The sequence below is a fragment of the Ctenopharyngodon idella genome, chromosome 7 (genome assembly GCF_019924925.1).
Source record: "Ctenopharyngodon idella isolate HZGC_01 chromosome 7, HZGC01, whole genome shotgun sequence".
In the NCBI taxonomy this organism is placed as follows: Eukaryota; Metazoa; Chordata; class Actinopteri; order Cypriniformes; family Xenocyprididae; genus Ctenopharyngodon; species Ctenopharyngodon idella.
Window position 1 is genome coordinate 2,724,844 of NC_067226.1, and position 22,720 is coordinate 2,747,563.

At 39.9% G+C, this 22,720-nt stretch overlaps 1 protein-coding gene across 2 annotated transcripts in view; it reads left to right on the top strand.

Moving 5' to 3' along the window:
• Window positions 1-22,720, top strand: part of exoc6b (exocyst complex component 6B) — a 111,789-nt gene that overhangs the window by 63,441 nt on the left and 25,628 nt on the right. Inside the window, exons 17-21 of one of the 2 annotated variants that reach the window (XM_051898696.1) lie at window positions 2,552-2,686; window positions 2,819-2,998; window positions 4,475-4,504; window positions 13,709-13,850; window positions 16,586-16,659. In XM_051898696.1, the coding sequence (XP_051754656.1) occupies window positions 2,552-2,686; window positions 2,819-2,998; window positions 4,475-4,504; window positions 13,709-13,850; window positions 16,586-16,659 (561 nt within the window). The remainder of the gene's footprint in view (window positions 1-2,551; window positions 2,687-2,818; window positions 2,999-4,474; window positions 4,505-13,708; window positions 13,851-16,585; window positions 16,660-22,720) is intronic. The other variant, XM_051898697.1, reaches the window with a different exon arrangement.

Below are 22,720 nucleotides of genomic sequence, written 5' to 3' on the forward strand. Positions count from 1 at the left end.
AGCACTGGAAAACTGTTCTTGAATAAAAAGATCACTCTCCACATCTTGTAGATAGACCCCTTTAGTACCATTCTTCTCTCACTCAGGATGGGAACCAGCTGCAGTTTTGGTGAATACCAGCCCCTTAGATTTTTTATTTTTTTTTACTTGCCATTTTTTCATTCAAATATATAAAACAAGTTCCTATGTATGTGAAATTGAAGCATTAAATTAGCAATTAATTTTTTTTTATACAGTTCGCAAGCTATAGCATGTTATTCTCTTATCCAGACTATTGACTGCCTGCAAAGAAGCGCTTGTAATTAAGACCAAATACATTGATGATCAGAAAAATTCCATAAAAGTTGTTACTTCAACAAAAGTGCGTCGCTATATCTAAACAGCATTTCATGTCAAAGCCCAATCTGAGACAGATTGTTCGTAACAATGACAGGCAGATATAGCAAAATTACCTGCCACTGGCTGGTAGCATGTGTCATTTTTCCCCACTTTGCTCTCACTTCATCCCTGCTTTACTGTCCCCGTGTTTGTCGCTAGTTTCTTCTCCGATCTGCTGATTCTTGCAGTCAGGTCTATTTATAACCCCTAAAATCCAGATGGTTCAGATGGGTTCCACTGATGAGAAAATGATGAAAGAATAGCAGAGGAATAAAAAAAAGACATTCATTGTTGTAATTCTTTTTTTTTTTTTTTTTTTTTTTTTTTTTTTTAAAAAAGCAAAGGCTATATTTATTGGTTTCAGGTAGTTTGCATAGCAAAGTCTAGTCTTACTATTACCATTACGCGCACACACACAAGATCAGATATCAAGCTCCTTCCTCCCCCTCTCCTGCCCCGGATCTGGTGGAGGTGCGGAAGTGTGACCCGGGCTCTGCACCAGGCTTTCCTCCCTGCATGGTGCACCATGACTGGAGAGAGGGAGTGAAGAGTGGGTCCAAGCTAAAGGTCTGGGCTCAATTAGCACCAATGTGCATCAGCGCCTTGCTGCTGACAGCCCTGCCCTGCCTGTGGACCTCAAACTCTGCACCACAGACCAGCTTACTTTGCTTCCCACAGACAAACCCTCTCTGTCCCTTTAACCATACCCTTGACTTCCTCTTCGTACCCTTTCCCCTTTAGAATTACTCCCACTTGGTGCTTTTGCTAGTTATTACTCATACCTCTGCAGTCTTTTCCCCCGAACACTGCTTTTCTCTGTGATGACAGTTCTACCTATGCAGTTTTACAAAGTTCAGATGAAAATAGCTGCATTATTACTGAAAGAAAAGCTCTTTTAGATATAAAAATGTTAATGTAGCAATGTAACTGTTCAAATTATGTTTACAAAGTGATACCGCTCAAATTTTTGGGGATGGTACGTTTTTGAAAGGAGACTCTTAAGCTCACCAAGGCTGCGTTTATTTTAACAAAAATACAGTAAAAACAATAGTATTTTAAAATATTGCAATTTAAAATAATATAAAAAATAATTTATAAGTAATTTATAATATAAGTAATTTTTTGCTGTGATGGCAAAGCTGAATTTTCAGCATCATTACTTCAGTCTCAAGTGTCACATGATCCTTCAGAAATCATTCTAATATGCTGATTAGAATAATCTTAAAATGCCTTTACTGTCACTTTTTTAAATTTAATGCATCTTTGATGAATACACATTTAATTTCTTTACAAAAAGTTATTTAAGCAAACTTTTGAACGATAATGTAAACTGTAAAAAAAAAAAAAAAAAAAAAAATTCAAAGTTGTAAATGGAGGGTATGCACATGATGCCACAGTAGGTGGGAGTCACTGCGGTTACACCTACTGAGTGGCAAAAAGACTGACAGCATTGCAACTTGAATTTTGCATTTTATAAAATTTATTTGTACAGCACTTCACAATACACATCATTTCCAAGCACCTTTACAGAAAGTCATAATGTTATGTCTATAATGCCTTAGTGCTTTAACGAGTTTTAGGGCTAGGGCGATATGACAGTATATAACAATGATTTAGATCTACCTATATTGTATTTATAGTGTAGTCTAGTAGATACAGCATTCACAGGCGTTGCTTTATGTATTTCCCCAGCATCAAAATCAGGAACATGAAAATGTTAGGAAACTTGATTCCTGGCCTCATGTCAGTGTCCACGGACCACTGGTTCTTTGGTTAGTAGTAAGGATAACTGTCGAGTCCAACTGCCTTTTATTTAAGCAGAACATCTGTTTCCCCTACTAAAGCCTGTCTTGTTGCAGGATGTTTTGCCACTCAGTCCTGTTGAGGGGGCATGTCCCAGCGGGAAAGTGACATCAATGCATACCCTCTATAAAATAAAGATTATTGTAATAGGTTTTAAAAGAAAATTCTATTTCTGTCTTTCTACTTCAAAATGTAACATATAATGCAATGTGTTACTTGCCATTCCTTTGTAATTATTTGTGAAAGTTTCTGAATGAAAATTGTAAATCAATACAAATCTACAAATCATACAAATCTTCACATTTTTACGCAAATAACTAATTGGATTAATGGATTAATCCTTAACTTGAATCACATTTGATTCCCAAAGTTGGTTCAGATCATCATCAACACCACTCACCTGGAGCAGTCCTGTCACTACCTAGAAGAGTTCATCTCCAACATAACCAACGTGCCTCCTGACACCATTAATGCAACCAAACTCTACGGAACCTCTACCTTCAAGGTATGAATCCTGCAGTTTGTGTCGTAATTCTCCTCCCCCCATGGATTGTATGAATTATTATTTAGAATTATTAACTCACATGTTGTGCCTGGTTTGGATTCTCTTAGCCATTCTTTGCTTCTCTTTGTATAGGATGCAAGGCATGCTGCTGAAGAGGAGATCTACACTAACCTGAATCAGAAGATTGACCAGTTTCTGCAGCTGGCTGATTATGATTGGACGGCTACACAGGGAGGTGGACAGGCCAGTGACTACCTGAGTGACCTCATCGCTTTCCTCTGTAGCACCTTTGCAGTGTTCACTCACCTGCCTGTGAGTATTTGCACATAGATTACATGAATACTCAAGATAATTGCATATTTTTGTACCCAGCCAAGGAGAGATTGTTTCTGTGAGGATCCCGGTCACCAGCTTAAACTTGCACTTACCTTGGAAAGGATGGACATACAGCACAAGTTTGTTTTAAAGAGTGTGCAATATAAGAACTTAAAGAAGTTTTCAGGGAGCTAAGATGTTATTGAATCTTTTAATAGTGGCTTTGCATTCTGCAACTTGGAATTTCACTTATCGCATTGACGGCAAGATGATTTCTTTTTTCTCGAACAGCTCTCACACACGCATTGCGATTCTCTGTTGCTTATTTGCATCAGTTTGAAATACATCAATAAATTAATAATAATTTAAGGCCCTATCGGCCTGGGCCATAATCCATCCTTGCACCCAGCATGCTCTGACTGAGCTTGTAGTCGTCTCCCCTATTTGACTCCATCACTTTAAAGAAGATTGTACTCGCAGTACACTTGAACTTCAACAGAAGGCTAAGTATGGTCGTAGCAAATAAGAGGATTGGAGTGTTCTGGGTTTGCAAGCGTCAGTGTGGCTCAGCTGACATGGAGTTAAAGAGATTGTGTGGCGTGACCTTAGGTCTCAGCTTTAGCGAAGGAAGTCTAGCACTGGCACAACCCGGCCCTGACCCCTGTCATGAGGGATTTCTGACAATCATAGAATTTAAGAGCTTTACCTCCTAGGGGGCCTCAACCAAACACCTTTCCGTGTCGGCATGACTGGCCGGGATTGTCTCTGATCCAGAGCTGGTGGCAGTAATGCTGCTTCCTGCGCTCCTGTAATCTCTTAAATTCCTGACTGCCCTTTTTCTAAGCTTTCAGTAACAGAGAAGTGTGGCCCTTTCAGCTCACCGCAAAACAGCCCTCACATTGTTGGCTGGATTTCACCAACAGGGGGCAATGTTTGTACGACCCCAGGTCGGGTTACGGTCATGCTGAATGTCTCACTTTCTCCATTTACACATACACACACATACACACAAAACCACAGATGTACAGTCAAACGATCCTGTTCTCTTCCAGATATGTCGCTTATAATATTGTGTTTGCACATTCCAGCTCTGCATGTGAACATAGTGCATCCTGATTCACTCAGCCCCATCTGTGCAACCTCACCATGTCCTCAGTTCTCACTCCTGATGGTTTTCAGGAAAGGTCAAGAACTGACCGTTTGTGTGTGGAAGCGACCCTGCCATCAACTTCATAGCTAAAAACTTTGATAATGACTCCAAAGCCACAGTCCCATCAGTCACACTCCCTTACTCTGCCTCTCTCACCCGACCACAAACCATCTTTGACACTCAGAGGGACTTTCAATGTCGATCGTAAAATGTTCGGCCAAGTTGATATGGGAGAGTGCGGTTGACCGACTTCACATTTGAACCCAGGGGGAGTCATAAACTCGACCTTTGACCTTAATTTTGTCTTTGTCTATCTTCTGTAGGGCAATGCTATAGAGCACGCCATGCTACCGGTGAGTACTGTATGTTTGCAGTGTGGTCTAACTTCAGCCATAAACTTGGCCATTTCTCGTCACAGTACTTCCGCATGCTGCCTGGTGTTCATCTGACCCACTCATAGATGTTTGGATGCATTTTTATTGCTTGTTATGGAACACAAATGAGGCGTCTGAAGCTGTGACTTTAGTGTTGTTTTGTCCATTAGGTTCCTGGTATTTGTTTGTAGAGTTTTACCATAAAATTCAAATGGTAATTGGTGAGATTTGATAATGATAATGTTACATTATATGCAAATGACTTATATTCAAAGTAAACAAGCCTCTTAAAGTGCGACAGTAGATGTTTGTGTAAAACTGTGTACCAACAACTTAAAGCATCATATAATGGCGATTTATTGTGGCAAGTATGTAGGCTTGTACTAAACACACAAGGCCCACTCGTATATGCTTAAGAACAAAGAGAACGACGGGTACCAGTCAGGATTTGAGTCCCTGAAAAGAGTTCTTGGCTGTACACTGTGGTTTTACAAAAGTGTCGAGCCAAAAACGCACACTTTTGTAATATCATGTTGTCAACTCTTTCCTGAAGTTTGTGTTTTTCAGTGTTTTTCTTGATGATTGGCACTTTTGTATTGTGGAGCCTTTTTTGTGCCATAACATTCTGTTTCTACATGGTGGTCTGTTCATAGACTGACATCCTTCAGCAGACATTTTGAGTGTTTTTGCTGTCTGATCCACAAAACCTTTGTGTGCAAGCTTAATGTTCAGTGTGTCTCTGTTGCATTAACTTGTCATTATTGAGCTGATGCTGGCAAAATGCTCTGAAAATGTGGCAGCTCAGATGAGGAGCTTTATTTTGTAGTGTCTGATGCTGCCATAACATAGACATCCATCCTATCTGCTAGTATTGTTGGCTTTATTTAATTTTGGAAGTGGTGTTGTTTCAAAGTCTTGATTGTTGCTGATTGAAAGAATGAGGCTCTCCCATTTGTGGTCGCATTTATTTCGCTGTACATTTGCAGGAAGTTGAAATCTTTTCAACTTCATTGCATTATCAGTTGTTGCCGTTGCCTTAAATCACCAACATTGAATGTCAGCGACTTACAGTGCCGTTCAAAAGTTTGGGTGTCAGTAATATATATATTGTTGTTTTTTTTTTTTTTTTTTTTTTTTTTTTTTTTTGAAGAAAGTGACAGTAAAGACATTTATAATGTAACAAATTATAAATTTTATTTCAAATAAATGCTGTTCTTTGGAACTTTCTATTCCTTAAAGAATCCAGAAAAAAATGTATCACGTATCCACACAATATTAAGCAACTGTTATTAATGTCATTGCTGATAATAATAAGAAATATTTCTTAAGCACAAAATCATTTTGAAGGATCATGTGACACTGAAGACTGGATTAATGGCTGTAGTGTTGTTTTGCCATAACAGGATTAAACTACATTTTTAGATGTATTAAAATAGTTTTTAAATTGTAATATTATTTAATAATATAACTGTTTTTACTGTGTGAAATAGATCCAAAATAGATTGATAAATAGATCAAATAAATGAGCATAAGTGACTTCTCTCAAAAACATTAAAAAGTCTTACCTACCACAAACTTTTGAACATTAGTGTATGATTTCTTTGTTGCTGCAAATCACTGCAATCATCATTATGTGTTTCCATCCAAGTTTCATCATGAATTTAAAGGATTAGTTCACTTCTGAATGAAAATTTCCTGATAATTTACTCACCCCCATGTCATCCAAGATGCTCATGTCTTTCTTCAGTCAAAAAGAAATTAAGGTTTTTGAGGAAAACATTCCAGGATTCTTCTCCATATAGTGGAGGTTCACCGGGTGGAAGGTCAAAATTGGAATTTCAGTGCAGCTTCAAAGGGCTCTACTCGATCCCAGGCGAGGAATAAGGGTCTTATCTATCGAAACGATTGGTCATTTTCTAAAAAAAAAAAGTAAATTAATATACTTTTTAACCACAAATGCTTGTCTTGCACTGTTCTGTGATGCGCCACGCATTACATTGGAAGGTCATGCATGACATAGGCAGAAGTACCGTGGTACGGCGATAAACTCCATGTCATTTTCTCCTCCAACTTCAAAATCGTCCGATATCGTTGTTGTAATGTTTTTTTGTAAAGGGCGTTTAGCTTAATCTTTGTATGTTCGCTTTGTAGACGCTGGATCGGTACTTCCGCCTACGTCACACATGACCTTTTTAACGTGATTACGTCATGCGTGCGGATCGCAGAGCTAGTGCGAGATGAGCATTTGTGGTTTAAAAAGTATATAAATTTTTTTTTTTTTTTTTTTTTAACAAAATGACCGTTTCGCTAGATAAGACCCTTATTCCTCGTCTGGGATTGTGTAGAGCTCTTTGAAGCTGCACTGAAACTGCAATTTGGACCTTCCACCTGTTGAACCCCACTGAAGTCTTTCTTTTTGACTGAAGAAAGAAAGACATGAACATCTTGGATGACATGGGGATGAGTAAAATATCAGGAAACTTTCATACAGACGTGAACTAATCCTTTAATTTCATTAAATTATAAATTTCATTTTAAATATTGCAAAAACAATCCATATAAAGCAGCCTTTCCATATCATCTGTTCAAGTAAACAAAATCTCATGTCTTCATGCAGAATAAAACATTTAGCCACCTCAAATTATTTTTTAATGCAAATTTTGAAAAAGTAATTATCATTTAGTGTTCCCATCCAGCATTTTTAATGCTATATTCCAAAATTTGCATAAAAATACTTGATGAATAAAAATGTGTCTAGTGTGAATGAGGGATTTTAATCAAGCAGGTAATTTTGGAAAAATCTTCCAAAAAGTGGGAGACACAATTGCTGTTATTATTTTGATCACACACAGTATCGTCCATTTTTCTGAAAATTTTACGTAGCTTTTATTAAAACCTTTACAACAGCTCTTTATTCATTTCCAAAGCAAGGTGTTAAAATGTGTGTTGGATTTCTGATTTGCTTCCTGGCCCTCTGTACTGTAGCTGTGGAAACCCTGAGGTAACAGAAAGGCCTTCCATATCAATATCATCAAGCACATTTTAAGGGGAACACAATTTGTCATTATTTACTTAAAACCTGATTTGAGCTCCAAACTTACTGGCTGCTGTCTTTGTTTTCCCTTTGTGTTTGTAAAATGCTGGAACAGTGCAGCATGGTGTCGGGAAGTTCAACACATATTATCAACTTTCCTCCGACCAGAGCGTAATCAGCGCAGACAGGCATCGGTTCTCCTCGAGCGATAGTTTCTGCTTCTTGTTAGGATGTCGTGAGTGTACATTCGTTGTTTTTACAAACAGGGATCAGTGTGTGTTGCATAAATAAGCGGGCGCGTTTGAAATATGAGTGCATTGAGAGAGCCTACACACTCCATGCTAAGTTTTCTCAGGGGTCCTCCGCATGTGGTGTGTGTTGGGGTTGTTTGTAGAAGTGTTGTGACGTTTCAAACATATTATTATTATTGTTATTATTATTAAGAAATCTATCCTTGGCCCAATGTCCAGAACCCCTTGTTCTTGTATTCCTCCTCCTCTTGATCTCTCTTTCTTGCTTTATTATTGTTTCTCTTTCTGTCTCACTATACCGTGTGTTCTGTTTATTTTGACAGCCAATTGCTGTTGAGTAGTTTTTAATGAGGGCTTTGATGAGCCTTTGTTTAATTAACTGGAGACTGGAGAGTTGGAGTGCAGGCGGCCTCTAACTGTTCACTCATTTCACCCTTTCCTACTTTCTTCCCTTTTTTTGATTTTCGCTCCCTCCTTTGAGCCCCTGAGCTAATTGTTAACATCCCCCAGCCCTGAACTGTAAAACAAATGTGCTACTGTGAGAGGGTTGTGTCACACGAAGCAGAACTGTTTAAATCAGGCCCTAAACATACATATCTTTGAACGAAGGCTCCAGCGTTTAAGTGTTGAAAGTAGCTAATCTGTTCAGATTTATACATGTATGGTTGAAGCCGGGATTCAACTATACATGTATTGATTTTGTGGGTTTTAGTGAAAATGGCCAAATGGAAGGATCTGTCCTCTCAATCTGTCCTCCCAACCAATGAGGATATTGTTAAAATGGCTAAATTTGGTCAATCTGTTTTGAATATTGCTCATGTGCTGGATGTGAATGGTCACAATGTCCACCGAATTATTTCAAAGTACAGTGAGACCACTACCATGCAGTATGTAAAGTGTTGTGGCTGGTCAGAGAAGATTAGTGAGCATTGTGACAGAAGGATGAAAAACACCTGAACGTGGGACCACCTCAAAACAGCTTCTGAAGACCTGGATGACATGTGCAATTGTGAGGAACCTCCAATTTCATCTTGAACTGTAAGCCAACAGCTACAAGAGGCTGGATTTTATTAGTTTTATCAACTGCAAAAAACACCTTTTATTTGCCAAAGAAAATAAGGTTTGGAGTATTGAAGATTGGAGCCGTGTTCTGCTGTCCGACAAGTTAAAATTTAACAACCTAGCATTGTATGGTGTCAGGTGTTTTCGTAGGAGACTGAAGCGTTTTAATACCAAATGCATGTGGAAAACATAATGGTATTGGGGACGCATGTCTGCAACAGGTGTTGGAAGGATCTACAAAGTTGCTGGCACTTTGAAAATGTGTTGAAATTTCAGTTGAAATTTGATGCAGTATCACTACTTGTTTTCTTGTATTAGTCTTGTATAATATATAAGCAATATCACATGACTAGCCGTGCGATATCCCTCTATATCAGCACGGCTATAATATGATATAGAGCCATATTGCATGGCTACGAGTGTGATATTACGTTCAGACGACAGTTCGATTGCACAAGCGTGTAAATAAATAAGAAGCAACAACGGAGTGTCTTTAAAAACCCTCTTTTGTGAGGAACCGCCACAGATTCAAATATCAAGGTTGACAGTTTAACAGTTGTGACCAAGCCTCCATTACTAATTCTAAAATGTCACTTTAGAACTAGCCATGAAGGAACGCTGAGTCGCTTCATTTGCCGCCATCTAATGGCATACTAATGTAACTATCACTGAAGTCCAAATCACAGTCACTAGTGGATCCTATCTCAATACAAAATATGGCATGTTATTTAAATATAATATATATTTATTGAATAGTAATATTTAAATTAACAACAATAGCCATAACAGTATAAGAAGTACAATAGGAAATACTGTAAACACAAGCAAACAGTTCAGTCAAATGTACAAAAGCAGCACTTTAGTTAATACAGGATTTAAGTTCAATGTAAATAGGTTATGAAACTTAATATAGCCCTTAAGCCAAATTGATTTGCTCTGGAACAAGTATAATAGATTAATAAGACCAAAGATTGCCCGTTTGATATACCCGATACGTATTATATCTCAAGCGGCAAATTCCCGAAGGACGGGCCGAGATAAAGCTGTTCTCGGCTGGGTACATGAGCGCTGAATGGCCACTGATGGCCTGGAGCTCACATCTCCGAAAACATCTAAACAAATTTTCAAATAGGTGCTATGTTTACATATAAATCCCATATTCGAGATCTAAATAACTACATTCTCCCAAAAAAACCCTCCTAAAACTACATTCCGTGACACAATAACAGTAGTATCTGTAAAAATATGGTGGGTTTGCTCATCCGCCACGACACTCGTTGTGATAATGCTGAAAGCGGAGTGATTCAAATAGAGAAACGGTTCTTGTGGTGATAATGGTAGAATATCGCATGGCTGGAAAGACCTCTCAGCCAATCAGGTTCAAGAACCAGAACAAACTCATGTGATTTCTTTGTTTTTGTCCAGTAAGTAATGTGGGTTTCAAAAGTTTTATGCTTCTTCAATTGAGCAGCAGAAACTATGAATGCACGCATATGTGAATACAGATATAGCAATATAAGAAAATAGAGAATCTATTTACCCCTGCCCAGATTGTGCAATCCTTGCTTATGACTCTATTTGTTGCAAAAAATCTAAGCTCACCACATTTACAAACGCCTCACTCCAATCAGACCAAATGACTTGTGAGTGATTAGAATGTCCCCAGTAGGAGACAGGTAGCCGTGTGTGTCTTCATTCCACCATGAAGAACAGAAACAACCCTTACTACTTTGGCCTCTGTGATTTATTATGGCTATTAAACATACAGAGACAGGAGTCCGGAAAACAAGTGTGTTTATTTTTTAATCACTGCAGTGCAGTGCATGCACTCTAATCATCTATAATCACCTAGTTAGTGCTTCAGTCTGATTAGTGGCTGACTAAATATGACTGCAATGTGTGTGCATATGTGTAGTTGTGCTACACTATTTAAGCATCATGTTGAACACACAAAACAGTTTTCTACTCATTATATCCATGTCAACTGTACATTAACACATAGGCCATAGGTATTTCAGAAGCTGGTGGAGATGGATTATAGCAATTTCACATGGGGCCTGACCCCACACAGGACACAATCACATGCCTCCATCCTCCTCTTTTTGTAGTGAGAGAGGAGGGGAGAGCTTTTCCTGTTGACCCCACCTGACCTGAAACATTCAGGTCTTTGTCAGTCAGGTGCATGTGTATACTTTATACTTTATATGACTGTGTACAAAGAAGCTTTTGGCTAAATGAAGTTCACAGCCATATGGCCAACTGATGTTGTGGGTTCCCAAGACCAACCCTCCCCAGTCCTTGCCCTCTGATTCTGTCAGAACAACCTTATGTCACGGCTGTACTGCTGCAGTTAGCTCTTGTGCTCTCAACATACAGTGACCCCGAAAAGTATTTAGAAACTTAAAGGGTTAGTTCACCCCAAAATGAAAATTCTGTCATTAATTACTCACCCTTATGTCGTTCCACACCTGTAAGACTTTCATTCATCTTCGGAAGACAGATGAAGATCTTTTTGATGACAGAATGCTGTCAGATTTTCTTCCATTGACTGCCTTTGTAACTTCCACTTTGATGTTTCAAAAACTTCACAAAGAGATCGGAAAACTCGAGCAGTTTAGTCCAGATTTTCAGAGAATCGATCGCTTATGATAAAAATATTTAATTTAGACTTTTACTTGCATGAAAACATTGATCAGCGAACATAATAATAATAATAATAATAATAATAATAATTCCTTACATTTATATAGCGCTTTTCTGGGCACTAGGAATCTAGGAATCTTCTCAACCACCACCAATGTGCAGCATCCACCTGGATGATGCGACAGCAGCCATATTGAGCCAGAATGCCCACCACACACCAGCTTATTGGTGGAGAGGAGACGGAGTGATGAAGCCAATCAGGATATAGGGGATGATTAGGAGGCCATGATGGACAGAGGCCAAATTTGGCCAGGAGGCCGGGGTTACTCCCCTACTCTGTTCGAAAGACATCCTGGGATTTTTAATGACCACAGAGAGTCAGGACCTCTGTTTAACGTCTTATCTGAAGGACGGTGCTTTTTTTGACAGTATAGTGTCCCCATCACTATACTGGGGCGTTAGGACCTACACAGACCACAGGGTGAGCACCCTCTGCTAGCCTTACTAACACCTCTTCCAGCAGCAACCTAGTTTTCCCAGGAGGTCTCCCATCCAGGTACTAACCAGACTCAGCCCTGCTTGGCTTCAGTGGGCAACAAGTCTTGGGCTACAGGGTGATATGGCTGCTTGCCTGAATAACAAACATAAGCAGAAGCTCAACCTAACCTGAATAACGCACAAGATCAAACCTCTTCCAGAAGCTCAAATGTGCTGTGTAACACACAAGAATGAACCTCATTGGTTATGCAGGATGTTTGAGCTTCCAGAAGAGGTTTGCTCTTTTGTGTTATTCAAGTTAGGTTGAGCTTCTGCTTATGTTAGCTGATCAATGTTTACATGCGAGTAAAAGCCTAAATTAAATATTTTCATCATAACAAGCGATTGATTTTCTTCAGAAAATCTAGACTAAACAGCTCGATTCATATGGATTAGTTTTCCAATCTCTTTATGAAGAATTTGAAGCATCAAAGTGGAAGTTACAAAGGCAGTCAATGGAAGGAAATCTGACCGCATTCTGTCATCAAAAAGATCTTCATTTGACTTCCGAAGATGAACAAAAGCCTTACAGGTGTGGAACAATGTTAGGGTGAGTAATTAATGACAGAATTTTCATTTTGGGGTGGACTATCCCCTTTAAGACCCTCGTAAAACTCTATGGAGTTAATTGCATTAGATATCTGTATATAGCCAAGTGCCATTAATTTTGAAAAGAAAGATAGCACAAGTGCAAAACAACCTTGGAATAGTTGGATAGATATGGCTCAGAAAAGTGCAGTTAGTTGAGTGAGTTAGTTGGTTAACGCTAGTGGCTTCTAATTTAAGAAATGTCTACAGTGGAATTTCCATGGGAGATGGAGAGAGACAGAGGAAAAGGAGGAAAGGGTGAGATGACTCTGAAGCAAAGAGGGCATTGTCTTGGTGTCTGTTTTTCCTTCCATTCTCTACCCATCTCACATGGACAGAAATGGGATAAAAAAAGACCTCTCATTCTCTCTTATATGGATTTACTGTGTATTCATCCCTCATTTCACTAGATTTATTGCCCAAGTGTTTCCAATGTGCAGGAAGTCCTCTTGTATAATGGTGTTTTGTTTTTATTTTTTGACCCCATCAGATAAAAATCCCACATAGACTCTTGGCCCTCCAGTCTGCTGTTTTCTTTCAGGTTTAGTGTCATATTAATAGCTTTGGATCTCCCCTGAAGTATTAGCCTGATTGTCAGGAAGGCGCTGGACGGCAGACAAGGGCATATTTGAGGTTTTTGGCTTGGAGCTTGAATTGTGTGTGTATCTGCGTGTGTGACGGTGAACGTGTGTTGATGTTTAAACAGCACTGCGGTTCTCCCGGCATAAATATACACCAGAGTGCTGCTAAGCTCCCCTCTTTATGTTTGTGAGATTGCATGTAAGCATTGACTTTTGTGGTTGTAAATACTATATGAAAAGTGTTTCTTGTGTGTGCTCATGGAGACTACATTAGAGACCAGAATGCAACAGATCCTGACAATCGAGAGAATGGAAGGAGTATTGGATGATATTCAGTTGGACGGGGATAAAAATGAGGGGAAAAACATGTAAACAATTCAAATAAATGTCTATAGTTTTACTACCTACTGAAGAGGGTTATACTGTGTGAAAGATACTCAGTATGTGAACCTCACATTTTCTCACCAATCTGTCCTTCTTTCTCTAGGGGAAGGTGGCTCAGACGGCATGTATGTCAGCCTGTAAACACCTTTCCACCTCCCTGCTGCAGCTGCTGTTGGAGGCTGATGTCAGGCAAGTGTCTATGGGAGCCCTGCAGCAGTTTAACGTGGACGTCAAAGAGTGTGAGAGTAAGTTTGAGCAAACGCTCAGTGAACATTCATAAGCCTCTTTAAACCTGATTTCATGATTTTGCTTCATCCTGGTGTGGCCCAATTTAAAATTTCCTGAATCATACTGGAGACTCTTAATTAAACCACAATGCTGTGTCTACTGTAACTAACGTCTTGTTTGACACCCATCTAAGCTGAAAGTTAGAGAAAAAGGTGAGAAGACAAAAGTACTGTATGTATTTTTGGCCAGTATCTGAGATTTTGTCGCTTGGCTCATCTGTCCTCACGGCTTTGTGTGTGACCACAGCTAAAACTGCCTTTGAACGCCTAACCCCTTATGGTTAATGGATTTCCCATGATCCTCAGCCAGAGCGTTATCGCATGTAGGTCAAAGACAGAGAGAGGAAAATGACCCCAGTCTTAAAACGGTCACATCAGTTACACCGTATGCCATTCTTTTCTTGTGGTTTGCTTTGGTTTACTAAGCAGCCTGATAAGTACCATGTGATTACCAGTGATTACTTTCATTTTTAGAAGCCACATCTTGTTGATTTAGACGATCCCCTGTTTATTTGTATGCTTCAAACCACAAAACTGAGCTTTAATCAAAATGCCACTCAAGTAATAAGAAAGTTCCCCCCTGTACTCACTCCTTTTGAGTCTTTGTGAATGAGGTCACCGTGTTTACATTCTTTTGAAGTTTCAAAGTTGGGTCTTAGGAAATAATACAAAACTAAAATAACTTCTTAAAGATGTAACCACTTGAATGCACAGATGATGTGTTTGTGGTTCGATCTATCAACAGTTTGGATGTGTCTGCGCTGTGGGATAGAGAGGGAGGGAGATATGAAGGCTCAATGAAGAGAGGAAACAATGAGGATCAGTTTAGGAGAGATTCAGAAGGGTCGGATAATATATTTCTTTGCATAAAGCTTGATCATAAGCAGGCCCAAAAGAATGTTTAATGTGTAATGTTGAATGAGTAAACTGTAGTGCAGGTGAGTACTCTGCGTTTTTAATGTATTGAAGTCTGGGAATAGCTTTAAAAGGAAGAAGGACATAACATAGTCTTGATGTGTAGTGTTGAAGGTGTGGACAAGCATCTTGATGGCTTCACTGTCAGAAAAAAATGTGCAATAATTGTACCTTTAAGGGTACAACAGCTTGTCACTGGGGCAGTACCCTTAAAGGGACAACTTTGTACCCCTAAAACATGCACATTAGTACCTTAGAGTAATAATATTTTCTCTAGTACTGCTTTAAGGGATAAGTAAGTACAAAAATGTCCCTTTGAGTGTAGTGCACCAGTGACAAGCTGTTGTACCCCTAAATGGAGGGGGTGTTATATAATGATACATTGAACGCCATGTTCACCTTATACCCCGTGGAGGGGGTATAAGGCAGTTTTAGCCTTCAAAGTTGAGGAAGGTGTCTAACAAGGGGTCTAAGGAATTGAACTTAATAACCGCATTTCATAAACTTATTTTAAGATTGGGTATTTTTGAGTTAAACTGGGCATTTAGGTACTTTCGTGGACAGTTGGACATTCAGTCATATTATATACTAGAATGCTTGCTAATCACTTTTCAATTAAAGGTTATCAGTCATCATACCACTGCATTATTATCTTGAGCCCACAAGAGGCTCTGTTAAAATGAGATTGGCCTCTCTCGTGTCTGCTTTGCCTCTTTGACCTGTACAACACCAGGAGCGAGTGATGGGGACATTCAAAGGGAGAGAGTGTCAAGAGTTGCTTCCTGTTCGGCTCAGCTGGTTTTGGGGAGCATAAAGGTCTTGACAGCTTTTCCTTGCTTATCCCTTGAGAGGTTTCTTAGCGTAGTCACTAACAGGGCTTTATGCTGGTATGTGGCAGTTAGGTGAAAGCCTAGAGGTCCCGTTCTTGAATCTTGATGAGATGTGCTCTGACACGCGTCACGTAAACCATGCCGCCTTTTGCCGCAGGTCTCTCTCCTGTAAAAAGGCGAGTGGGGAAGTTCGAAAAATCGACAGTCTCTCGGACTGAGACGCGGCAACAAAAGCACGAGGGTAAGCAGTCGCTGGCTCAGCGCTTGCGGGGGTCAGAAATAAAGATGGCAGGCGTGTAATTTGCGTGAGAGGCAAGAAAGGCACGCAGCATCACGAGGTGAAAGGGATTTCTTCTGGCCCCGGCTTGTTTTGTCTCCGCGTGTCAAATGTTCCGTTTTTCAGAATAGTGAAGCTGCTTGTTTACGGGTTCCCGTCCAAAGGCACAGAAAGGTCCAATGGCCCTCAGAAACCTCTACAACTCCTGCACTCCTCACACACCCCCAGCCCATTGGCTTTTCACAAGTGTTGTCGGCCCCTTCGCTAAGTACCACACCACTGGTCTGGGAGAGCGGCCTCATGGGAATCGGCGTCAGGCTTCAGGTTACAGGGTAAAGGCAGCCCCCTCATCCCCACACAGTCCCTCTATCTGGCTTGTCAGATCAGCGTTGGGGAGAATTAATGAGAGTTTGATGATGATTTTTTCCCCCGAATGGGCAGCACAAAGCCGGTGGCAGACCCAGAGACATGACTCTGCTCTGAACCACCCAACTAACCCTCCACCCCCTCTGCCAGCACCCCCAAAACCTTCAAAGCCCCCTTCCATTTCACCTCCCCCGCCCCCACTGAACCTCCCCCTGTCCTCCCCTTGTCCCGGCTGTCATCCGTCTGCCAATCTCCCGCTCCATGGCGAATTCCCTGCTCTCTTTATCCCTCTCTCTTTCCCACAGGGTTTGCCAGGGCCGGCCCGGTGCCTGGCTTCCAGGGGGACACTCTGCTGCTCGCCTTCATCGACTTGAGACAAGTAAGTCTTTGTTTTTTTCCACTCCTTTTTCTTTTCTTTCATTCTTCTTTCCCCTTTCTTCTGTTTTCCCCTGTTTACCCCTCAACATCCCCCCCTTCTTTCTCTTATTTTCCCCTATACTGTCAAACCCAACCCCCTAAACCTCCACACTAGCCTTAGTTTTGTTTGAAGGTTTCTTTCCTCCAATGTGTGAGTCTGTGTGTGTTTGTATTCATATCTGTGGTCTCAAGGCCCGGCCTGATATTCACCTTTGGGTGGTTTTGTATTTACCATTGTGGTCTGGAGGTGGCCTCTAGACCTCCTTCTGTTCAGTTTAAGGTTAGATTTTTTTTTAGATGGTTCTTTACGGGTCATCTTATCCCATTTGCACCTCTGCACACTGAACATTGCGGAACTGGAGCCGCTGATAGGAAACGTTGGCCTGTACCATTGCTCTGGCTTGAAAAACACAAACTGAAATACACTGAGAAGAACATCAAGGTGATTTTGCAATCAGAAAGGCAACAGTCCAAGGGATTATTCGCTTATCCAAATTATTTTTGTTTAGAGGACTTTTTGATAGTACTTGGGTTGCACAGAATAGATTTTGTTACTGCAGTTCTTTTTTTTATTTATTTTTTTTTATTTATGGGCTTTTTTGTGCCTTTATTTGGAGAGGACAGTAGAGAGCAGACAGGAAAGCATTGGGCAGAGAGAGGGGGGCAGGATCGGCAAAGGACCTCGAGACGGGAATCGAACTCGGGTCGCCGTGAACGCATTTGCGCCGTATGTTGGTGCCGACACTGCAGTTCATTTTAACATTCAATAAAATGTTGAGCCATAGCCTAGTAGTTAACACACATACTTCAAGTTCAGACACAGAGCATGTACCTGTATGTTGTGGGTATCTGTAAGCACATCATGATTCAGTTCTGATTCAGGGAGTCATGATTCGATTCAAGTCTGATTCAGGATGTTCACAGTCCTTTTCCAGAAATGATTCTTGATTTGATTTGTTCTGTCATATAAAGGCAAATTTTGTCAGAGTTATGACTAAATCTCTTATGATTATGGGTTGGCTCAACTATGCTCCGATTGCAGTAACTACAAAATCCACACTAAAACCTTTTTTTTTTTTTTTCTAGTTACTGCTTGTTACCATTGTAGGGCAGTATTGTCATCATAAAAATGAGAACACTTTTTCCCCATTGTTTTTCTTATACAAACAAAATCTTGGAATATACTTTGTTGAACGTTGTTCTTTTGCAACATTGTGGCTTTCATGGTCAGTCCTGGTTGGCAGCTCATGTCTTGCATACTGCAAACAACAGCTAAGAGATTGAGTTAGTGTTTGTGGATCCAACTAAAATGAGCTAAACCAATTCTTAAATTTTGTGAATTGATTTACAATTGTTAAAGAAAGAATCACATTCCATTGATGAACCAGTTTCCTTTCCTAGCTCTAGCTCATATGGTAAATGCAAGTTCAATTTCGATTCCAGTTCTCTCTCTATTTGTATTATATATTTCTCCTCTCAACTGTCTGTCTAAAAAAAAACTTGGCAAAAACCTCAAAAGAAAAAATGTATATATTGTATCAGGTCATGCATCAGTTCTAATAAATATATCTACAGTTTTTTTGGGACACATCAAATGAATGTTTGAAAAAAGGCCGGTAAGAAGTATGTAGCATATGTGTGTTTCTGAATTCCAAGATCTAGAAAGGATGGGAAACCATAATAGTGGGGGTATAAGGGTCCATATTTGGGACCCCCTCCCTTGTTGCCGAAGTGGCCAACCTGGGCGGGTGTCAGGGACTGAGAGGGGATGACGGATGGGCTGGATGCTCAGGGAGTACTGGATGAATGAGCTGACAGACAGTGACGGATAGCTCTTTCTTCCACTAAAACAATTCCGTTTTGTCCCGCCTGCCATCATGATGCAGTGCCACTTGTTTTCCATTTAGTTTTTTTTTTTTTTTTTTAACCTGACTTCACCATGAAGGCGCTTGTGTGGTTTTGCTTTGTTTTTTTTAAGAGAGGAGAAAAGAGGATGCTGAAGAAAAGAATGAACAAAATAGCCATTTTGCTTTTTTTAATGTCATGTTTTGCTTTTGAGCTGTCATGATGCATGACTCTCTACAAAGATATCTTTCATTATTAATACTGTTATTGTTATTATAATTTCAATAGCATCCGAAGTCGGTAGAGGTGCAGTCTTCTCTCAAGAGGTGGCATTTTAAAGGGGTTGTTCTGGTGATCAGAGACGTCAGAACTGTTCTGTCCCCCTGCGCGCCTGGCCTTGAATACGCCCGATAAATCAACCTGAAGGGCCTGTTTGTGTCCCGGTCTCCCGGGTCCTGGGATGGGGCTGCGGGTCAATCCTTCTGGAGATAGACAACGAAAAGGTCCGGAAGCTCTGGGAGGGGTTTTGGTGAGAGGCTGGAACCTGGATTCACTCTCCTATCTGAAAAGACAAGAATACAAAAAGAAAAGAAGGACATCCAAATTCTGCTTCAAAGCGCTTTAGACAGAGAGGAATAAGAGGATGGATGGAGGATGACGTGACGAACGACTTAATTCTCAAACATTCGTTATTGCGTTAATGTGTTCTCTTTAGCCGCATTCACATAGCAGGGAGATATGGTTGACAGTGCTGTTTGGAGTGCTAAATATGGTTGTCAAGTCAAGTCACCTTTATTTATATAGTGCTTTTTACAATTCAGATTGTGTCAAAGCAGCTTTACAGTGATAACTGGTATGTAATTTGTGTTTGGTTATGAAGCAGAGTTACAGTTCTTCAACCAAAATGCCTACCTGAAATTTTCAGGTATCACGGCTGAATTTTTTTTAGTGTTCTTCTGTTATATGCAAAATGAACGTATAGCATAAGCACACAAAGAATGCCTGGCTACATTCATACGCATTATTATACAAATGAAAATCGGGGGTTTTGTGGTCTGAGAGCAAGATAACGCTTCAGTTTAATAAAAACTGGACTTCAGACTTCAATCGACAAAATTGATTGTCAATCTCAATCACTGTGTGTAAGTTGCCTTCCTGTAATTCGACGTTTCAAAATATGAAGAATATAGAGGTGAAAGGAAAGACAAAAGACAGAGATAAAACCTTCCTGTGTTTGACTTGCCTTCCAGTCTTTTTAGCAGGTTATGAAGAGTGATTTTACAAGAAAAAAACAGCAGATAAAAATTAGATGGTGAGAAATCAGAAGTAGGCATTATAAATGGAATGATCCAGGCTGTAGTTCTATATTTAGGAGTCTTATATTAGCAGATTATATTAGGGAAGGTTTGTGGTGATGGGAACCCTTGGCTGGCCTTGGTGTGGGAGGCCTGCTGGCCTCTGTGGTGAAGCTGGCCCCCCAGCAGTGCACGTTCTCGGGGCTGCCGCATGCCTCAACTCTTGCCCTGGATCTTCAGCCATCCCAAATTCCTCTGAGCTCTAAGGGGTGGGGGTGGAAAGAGCCAGCAGCCAGGCTTTGGTTGATGCGGAGGCCCTGATTGCTTTCCTGAACTGTTTTTAGTATATAAAGGGGTGGTCTAAATAGAGTTTGGCTAGATTTGACTAATTTGATGGTTAACTGCATATGGTTTTTGTCTGTCTTGATCTGCCTGTCTCTCTTTCTGATTTATTCATCTGTGTGGTATTTTTTTTCCATGTCTGTATAATTTTATTTATTTTTTTGCTAACATTCAAAGATTGCCTTTACAAAATGATTTTCTAGTTAACAATTGGTTGAATTTCAGTTCATTTTAATTTAATTTTACATTCAAATTTGATATTGTGATTCTGCATTCATATTCATTACAAATTCACTGACTGAATTGGAATTTCAAAGTCATTCTCATTTCAGTTCTGAATGGTGCAGGACCCTGCAGGGCTCAAATTAATTTGGTGCTCCGGTACAGGTGCATAAAAGCACTTCCTTCCAGCCTCCATTTGTGCCATAGAGAGTGATGGTTGAAGGTATGAGAGACATTATTTACATCCCCTGCGGTGGTGTCTCTCCTGCCCACATTTCATGATCCATTCTGGGGCACTGCATAGAAGAGTAGAGGGGGCGGGGAAACGTTTTCCTCGTCCCATGAATTTAGGAACCATGAGGCTGCTAAGCATTCCTGTGGCCTGTCCACAGGCATTATCCTAGAATTCCTGGAACGTTGTTAAAAGGATTCAATGTAAAATGCTTTTCCCCTCTCTAACCCCTTCCATTCCTTTCTCTTAGTCCTTGGCGGTGAAAGCCTAACACCAGTGACACCACTAGAAGCTTATGCTTGCGTCCTTCTAAACCCTCTGGGCACCTTCTTAGTGTCCATACGGTTCTAGCAAGCCAGCTGCAGCTGTGTTTGATTTCTTTTACCTCTATGCCCTTGTTTCTTTGTCTCTGACATCACTTTTCTCTTGTGATTGTGATAACTCTGTTCTGAGGTGAAATTTTGCTGTCAATGTTGGTTATGTTGGTTTAAGCGTGGTTTGATGCTTGCACAGAAATGAATGATTGAAATGTAATCCGTATAATGTTCTGGCACCATCCGATGATTCAGTACTCTCAGGGTTATTTTGGAGTCTGTTTATATTCGTTTGTTTTTGTGTATGTGTTTGGTAATCGCTAAACACACTCAGAGTCCGCTAGTGACCCATAGTGAAAAAATGTTGTTCCGGCAACAGGGTGCAAGGCGGGGACATGTTGGCGGGCCAGAAATTTGAACCCCCCCCCCACCTCTGAAAGGAGTTCACTGCGGTTTAAGGAAATTTGCTGCTTGCTCCCAGTTCTCAGTCAGCAACCTCCTCTAGAGAAGGGAATCTGGAGAATGTTCCCTCAGTTATAAAGACTTCTCGTAACAAAATGAGAAATTTTGTTCTTCTCAAACTTTAAGCTGTAGTTCATACTTGTGTAGGCGATTGGACGGTATGCATAATTTTTTTCTTTAAAGGTACAACATGTAAATTATTTTTTTTTTTGTTTAAAATTAATGTAATGAATCCATCTTCCAAACCGTGTTTTTGGTTTATCCTGAATCACTAGGGTATGCCTATATTCGGACAATTTTAGACCGAACGGGACGGCAACCGCCGTGGAGTAGCCCAGTACCTGCGTGACTCGTCAGACGTATGCAGTTTTGTTTATTAACTGCTAGAGTGCCAAAAGTTACATAGTCCTGCACGCACTAGTAAAAATATATCAAAAATATAAAAAATGTCTGAATAATTTTTGGGTTGACTATACATATACATACAGTCAAACCAAAAATTATTCACACATTTTTGATATTTTTGGTATATTTTTGCTAGTGGGTGCAGGACACTATAGTTCATTTATGTAAGTGAGGATAGCAAAATAAACTGTGACATATTATACCCAAAAATTCTTCATACAGTGGACTACCTGTAAAATTTATAAAAAATTTGGAACCAAAAATTATTCAGACACTTTGACCTGACAATGTTTTGCTTAAGTGTTATCCGACATAATTAAGATTATCTTTTTCTGACACAGTTTAACTCTGAGATCTTGTCATATTTTATTACCATTGTTCAAAACTATAGTGAATAAACTATTAATAAATGAAATGTGAGAAGTTTTAAGTTGGTAAGATTTAAAAAAAAATATATATTCAAAAGTACTCTGAAAACACTAATATTGTGAAATATTACAATTTTAAACTGTTTTCTATTTGAATATATTTTAATGTAAAGTAATTTTGTGAGGGCATGGTTGAATTTTAAGATGCCATTACCTCAATCTTCAGTGTCACATGATCCTTTAGAAACCACTCTAATATGCTGATTTGGTGCTTAAGAAACATTTGAAGAGTTAATTTGCAAAAACTGATAAACGTAAAGTCTTAAAAAAATTAACTGACTGCTGTGCATTATTCTCCACATATAGCACGTACTGAACCCTAAATCCGTTTTGTCACAAAAGTAGTATTTTCCTCTGTCAAGGCATCGCGAGTTCACGTTTAACAGCAGAAACCGTCAAGCACCCTTGCTGTTTGTGAGCACAACCTGATAAGTCAGTTTTAGCTGAATACAGCACGCAGTATTCAGGTCAGGTGACA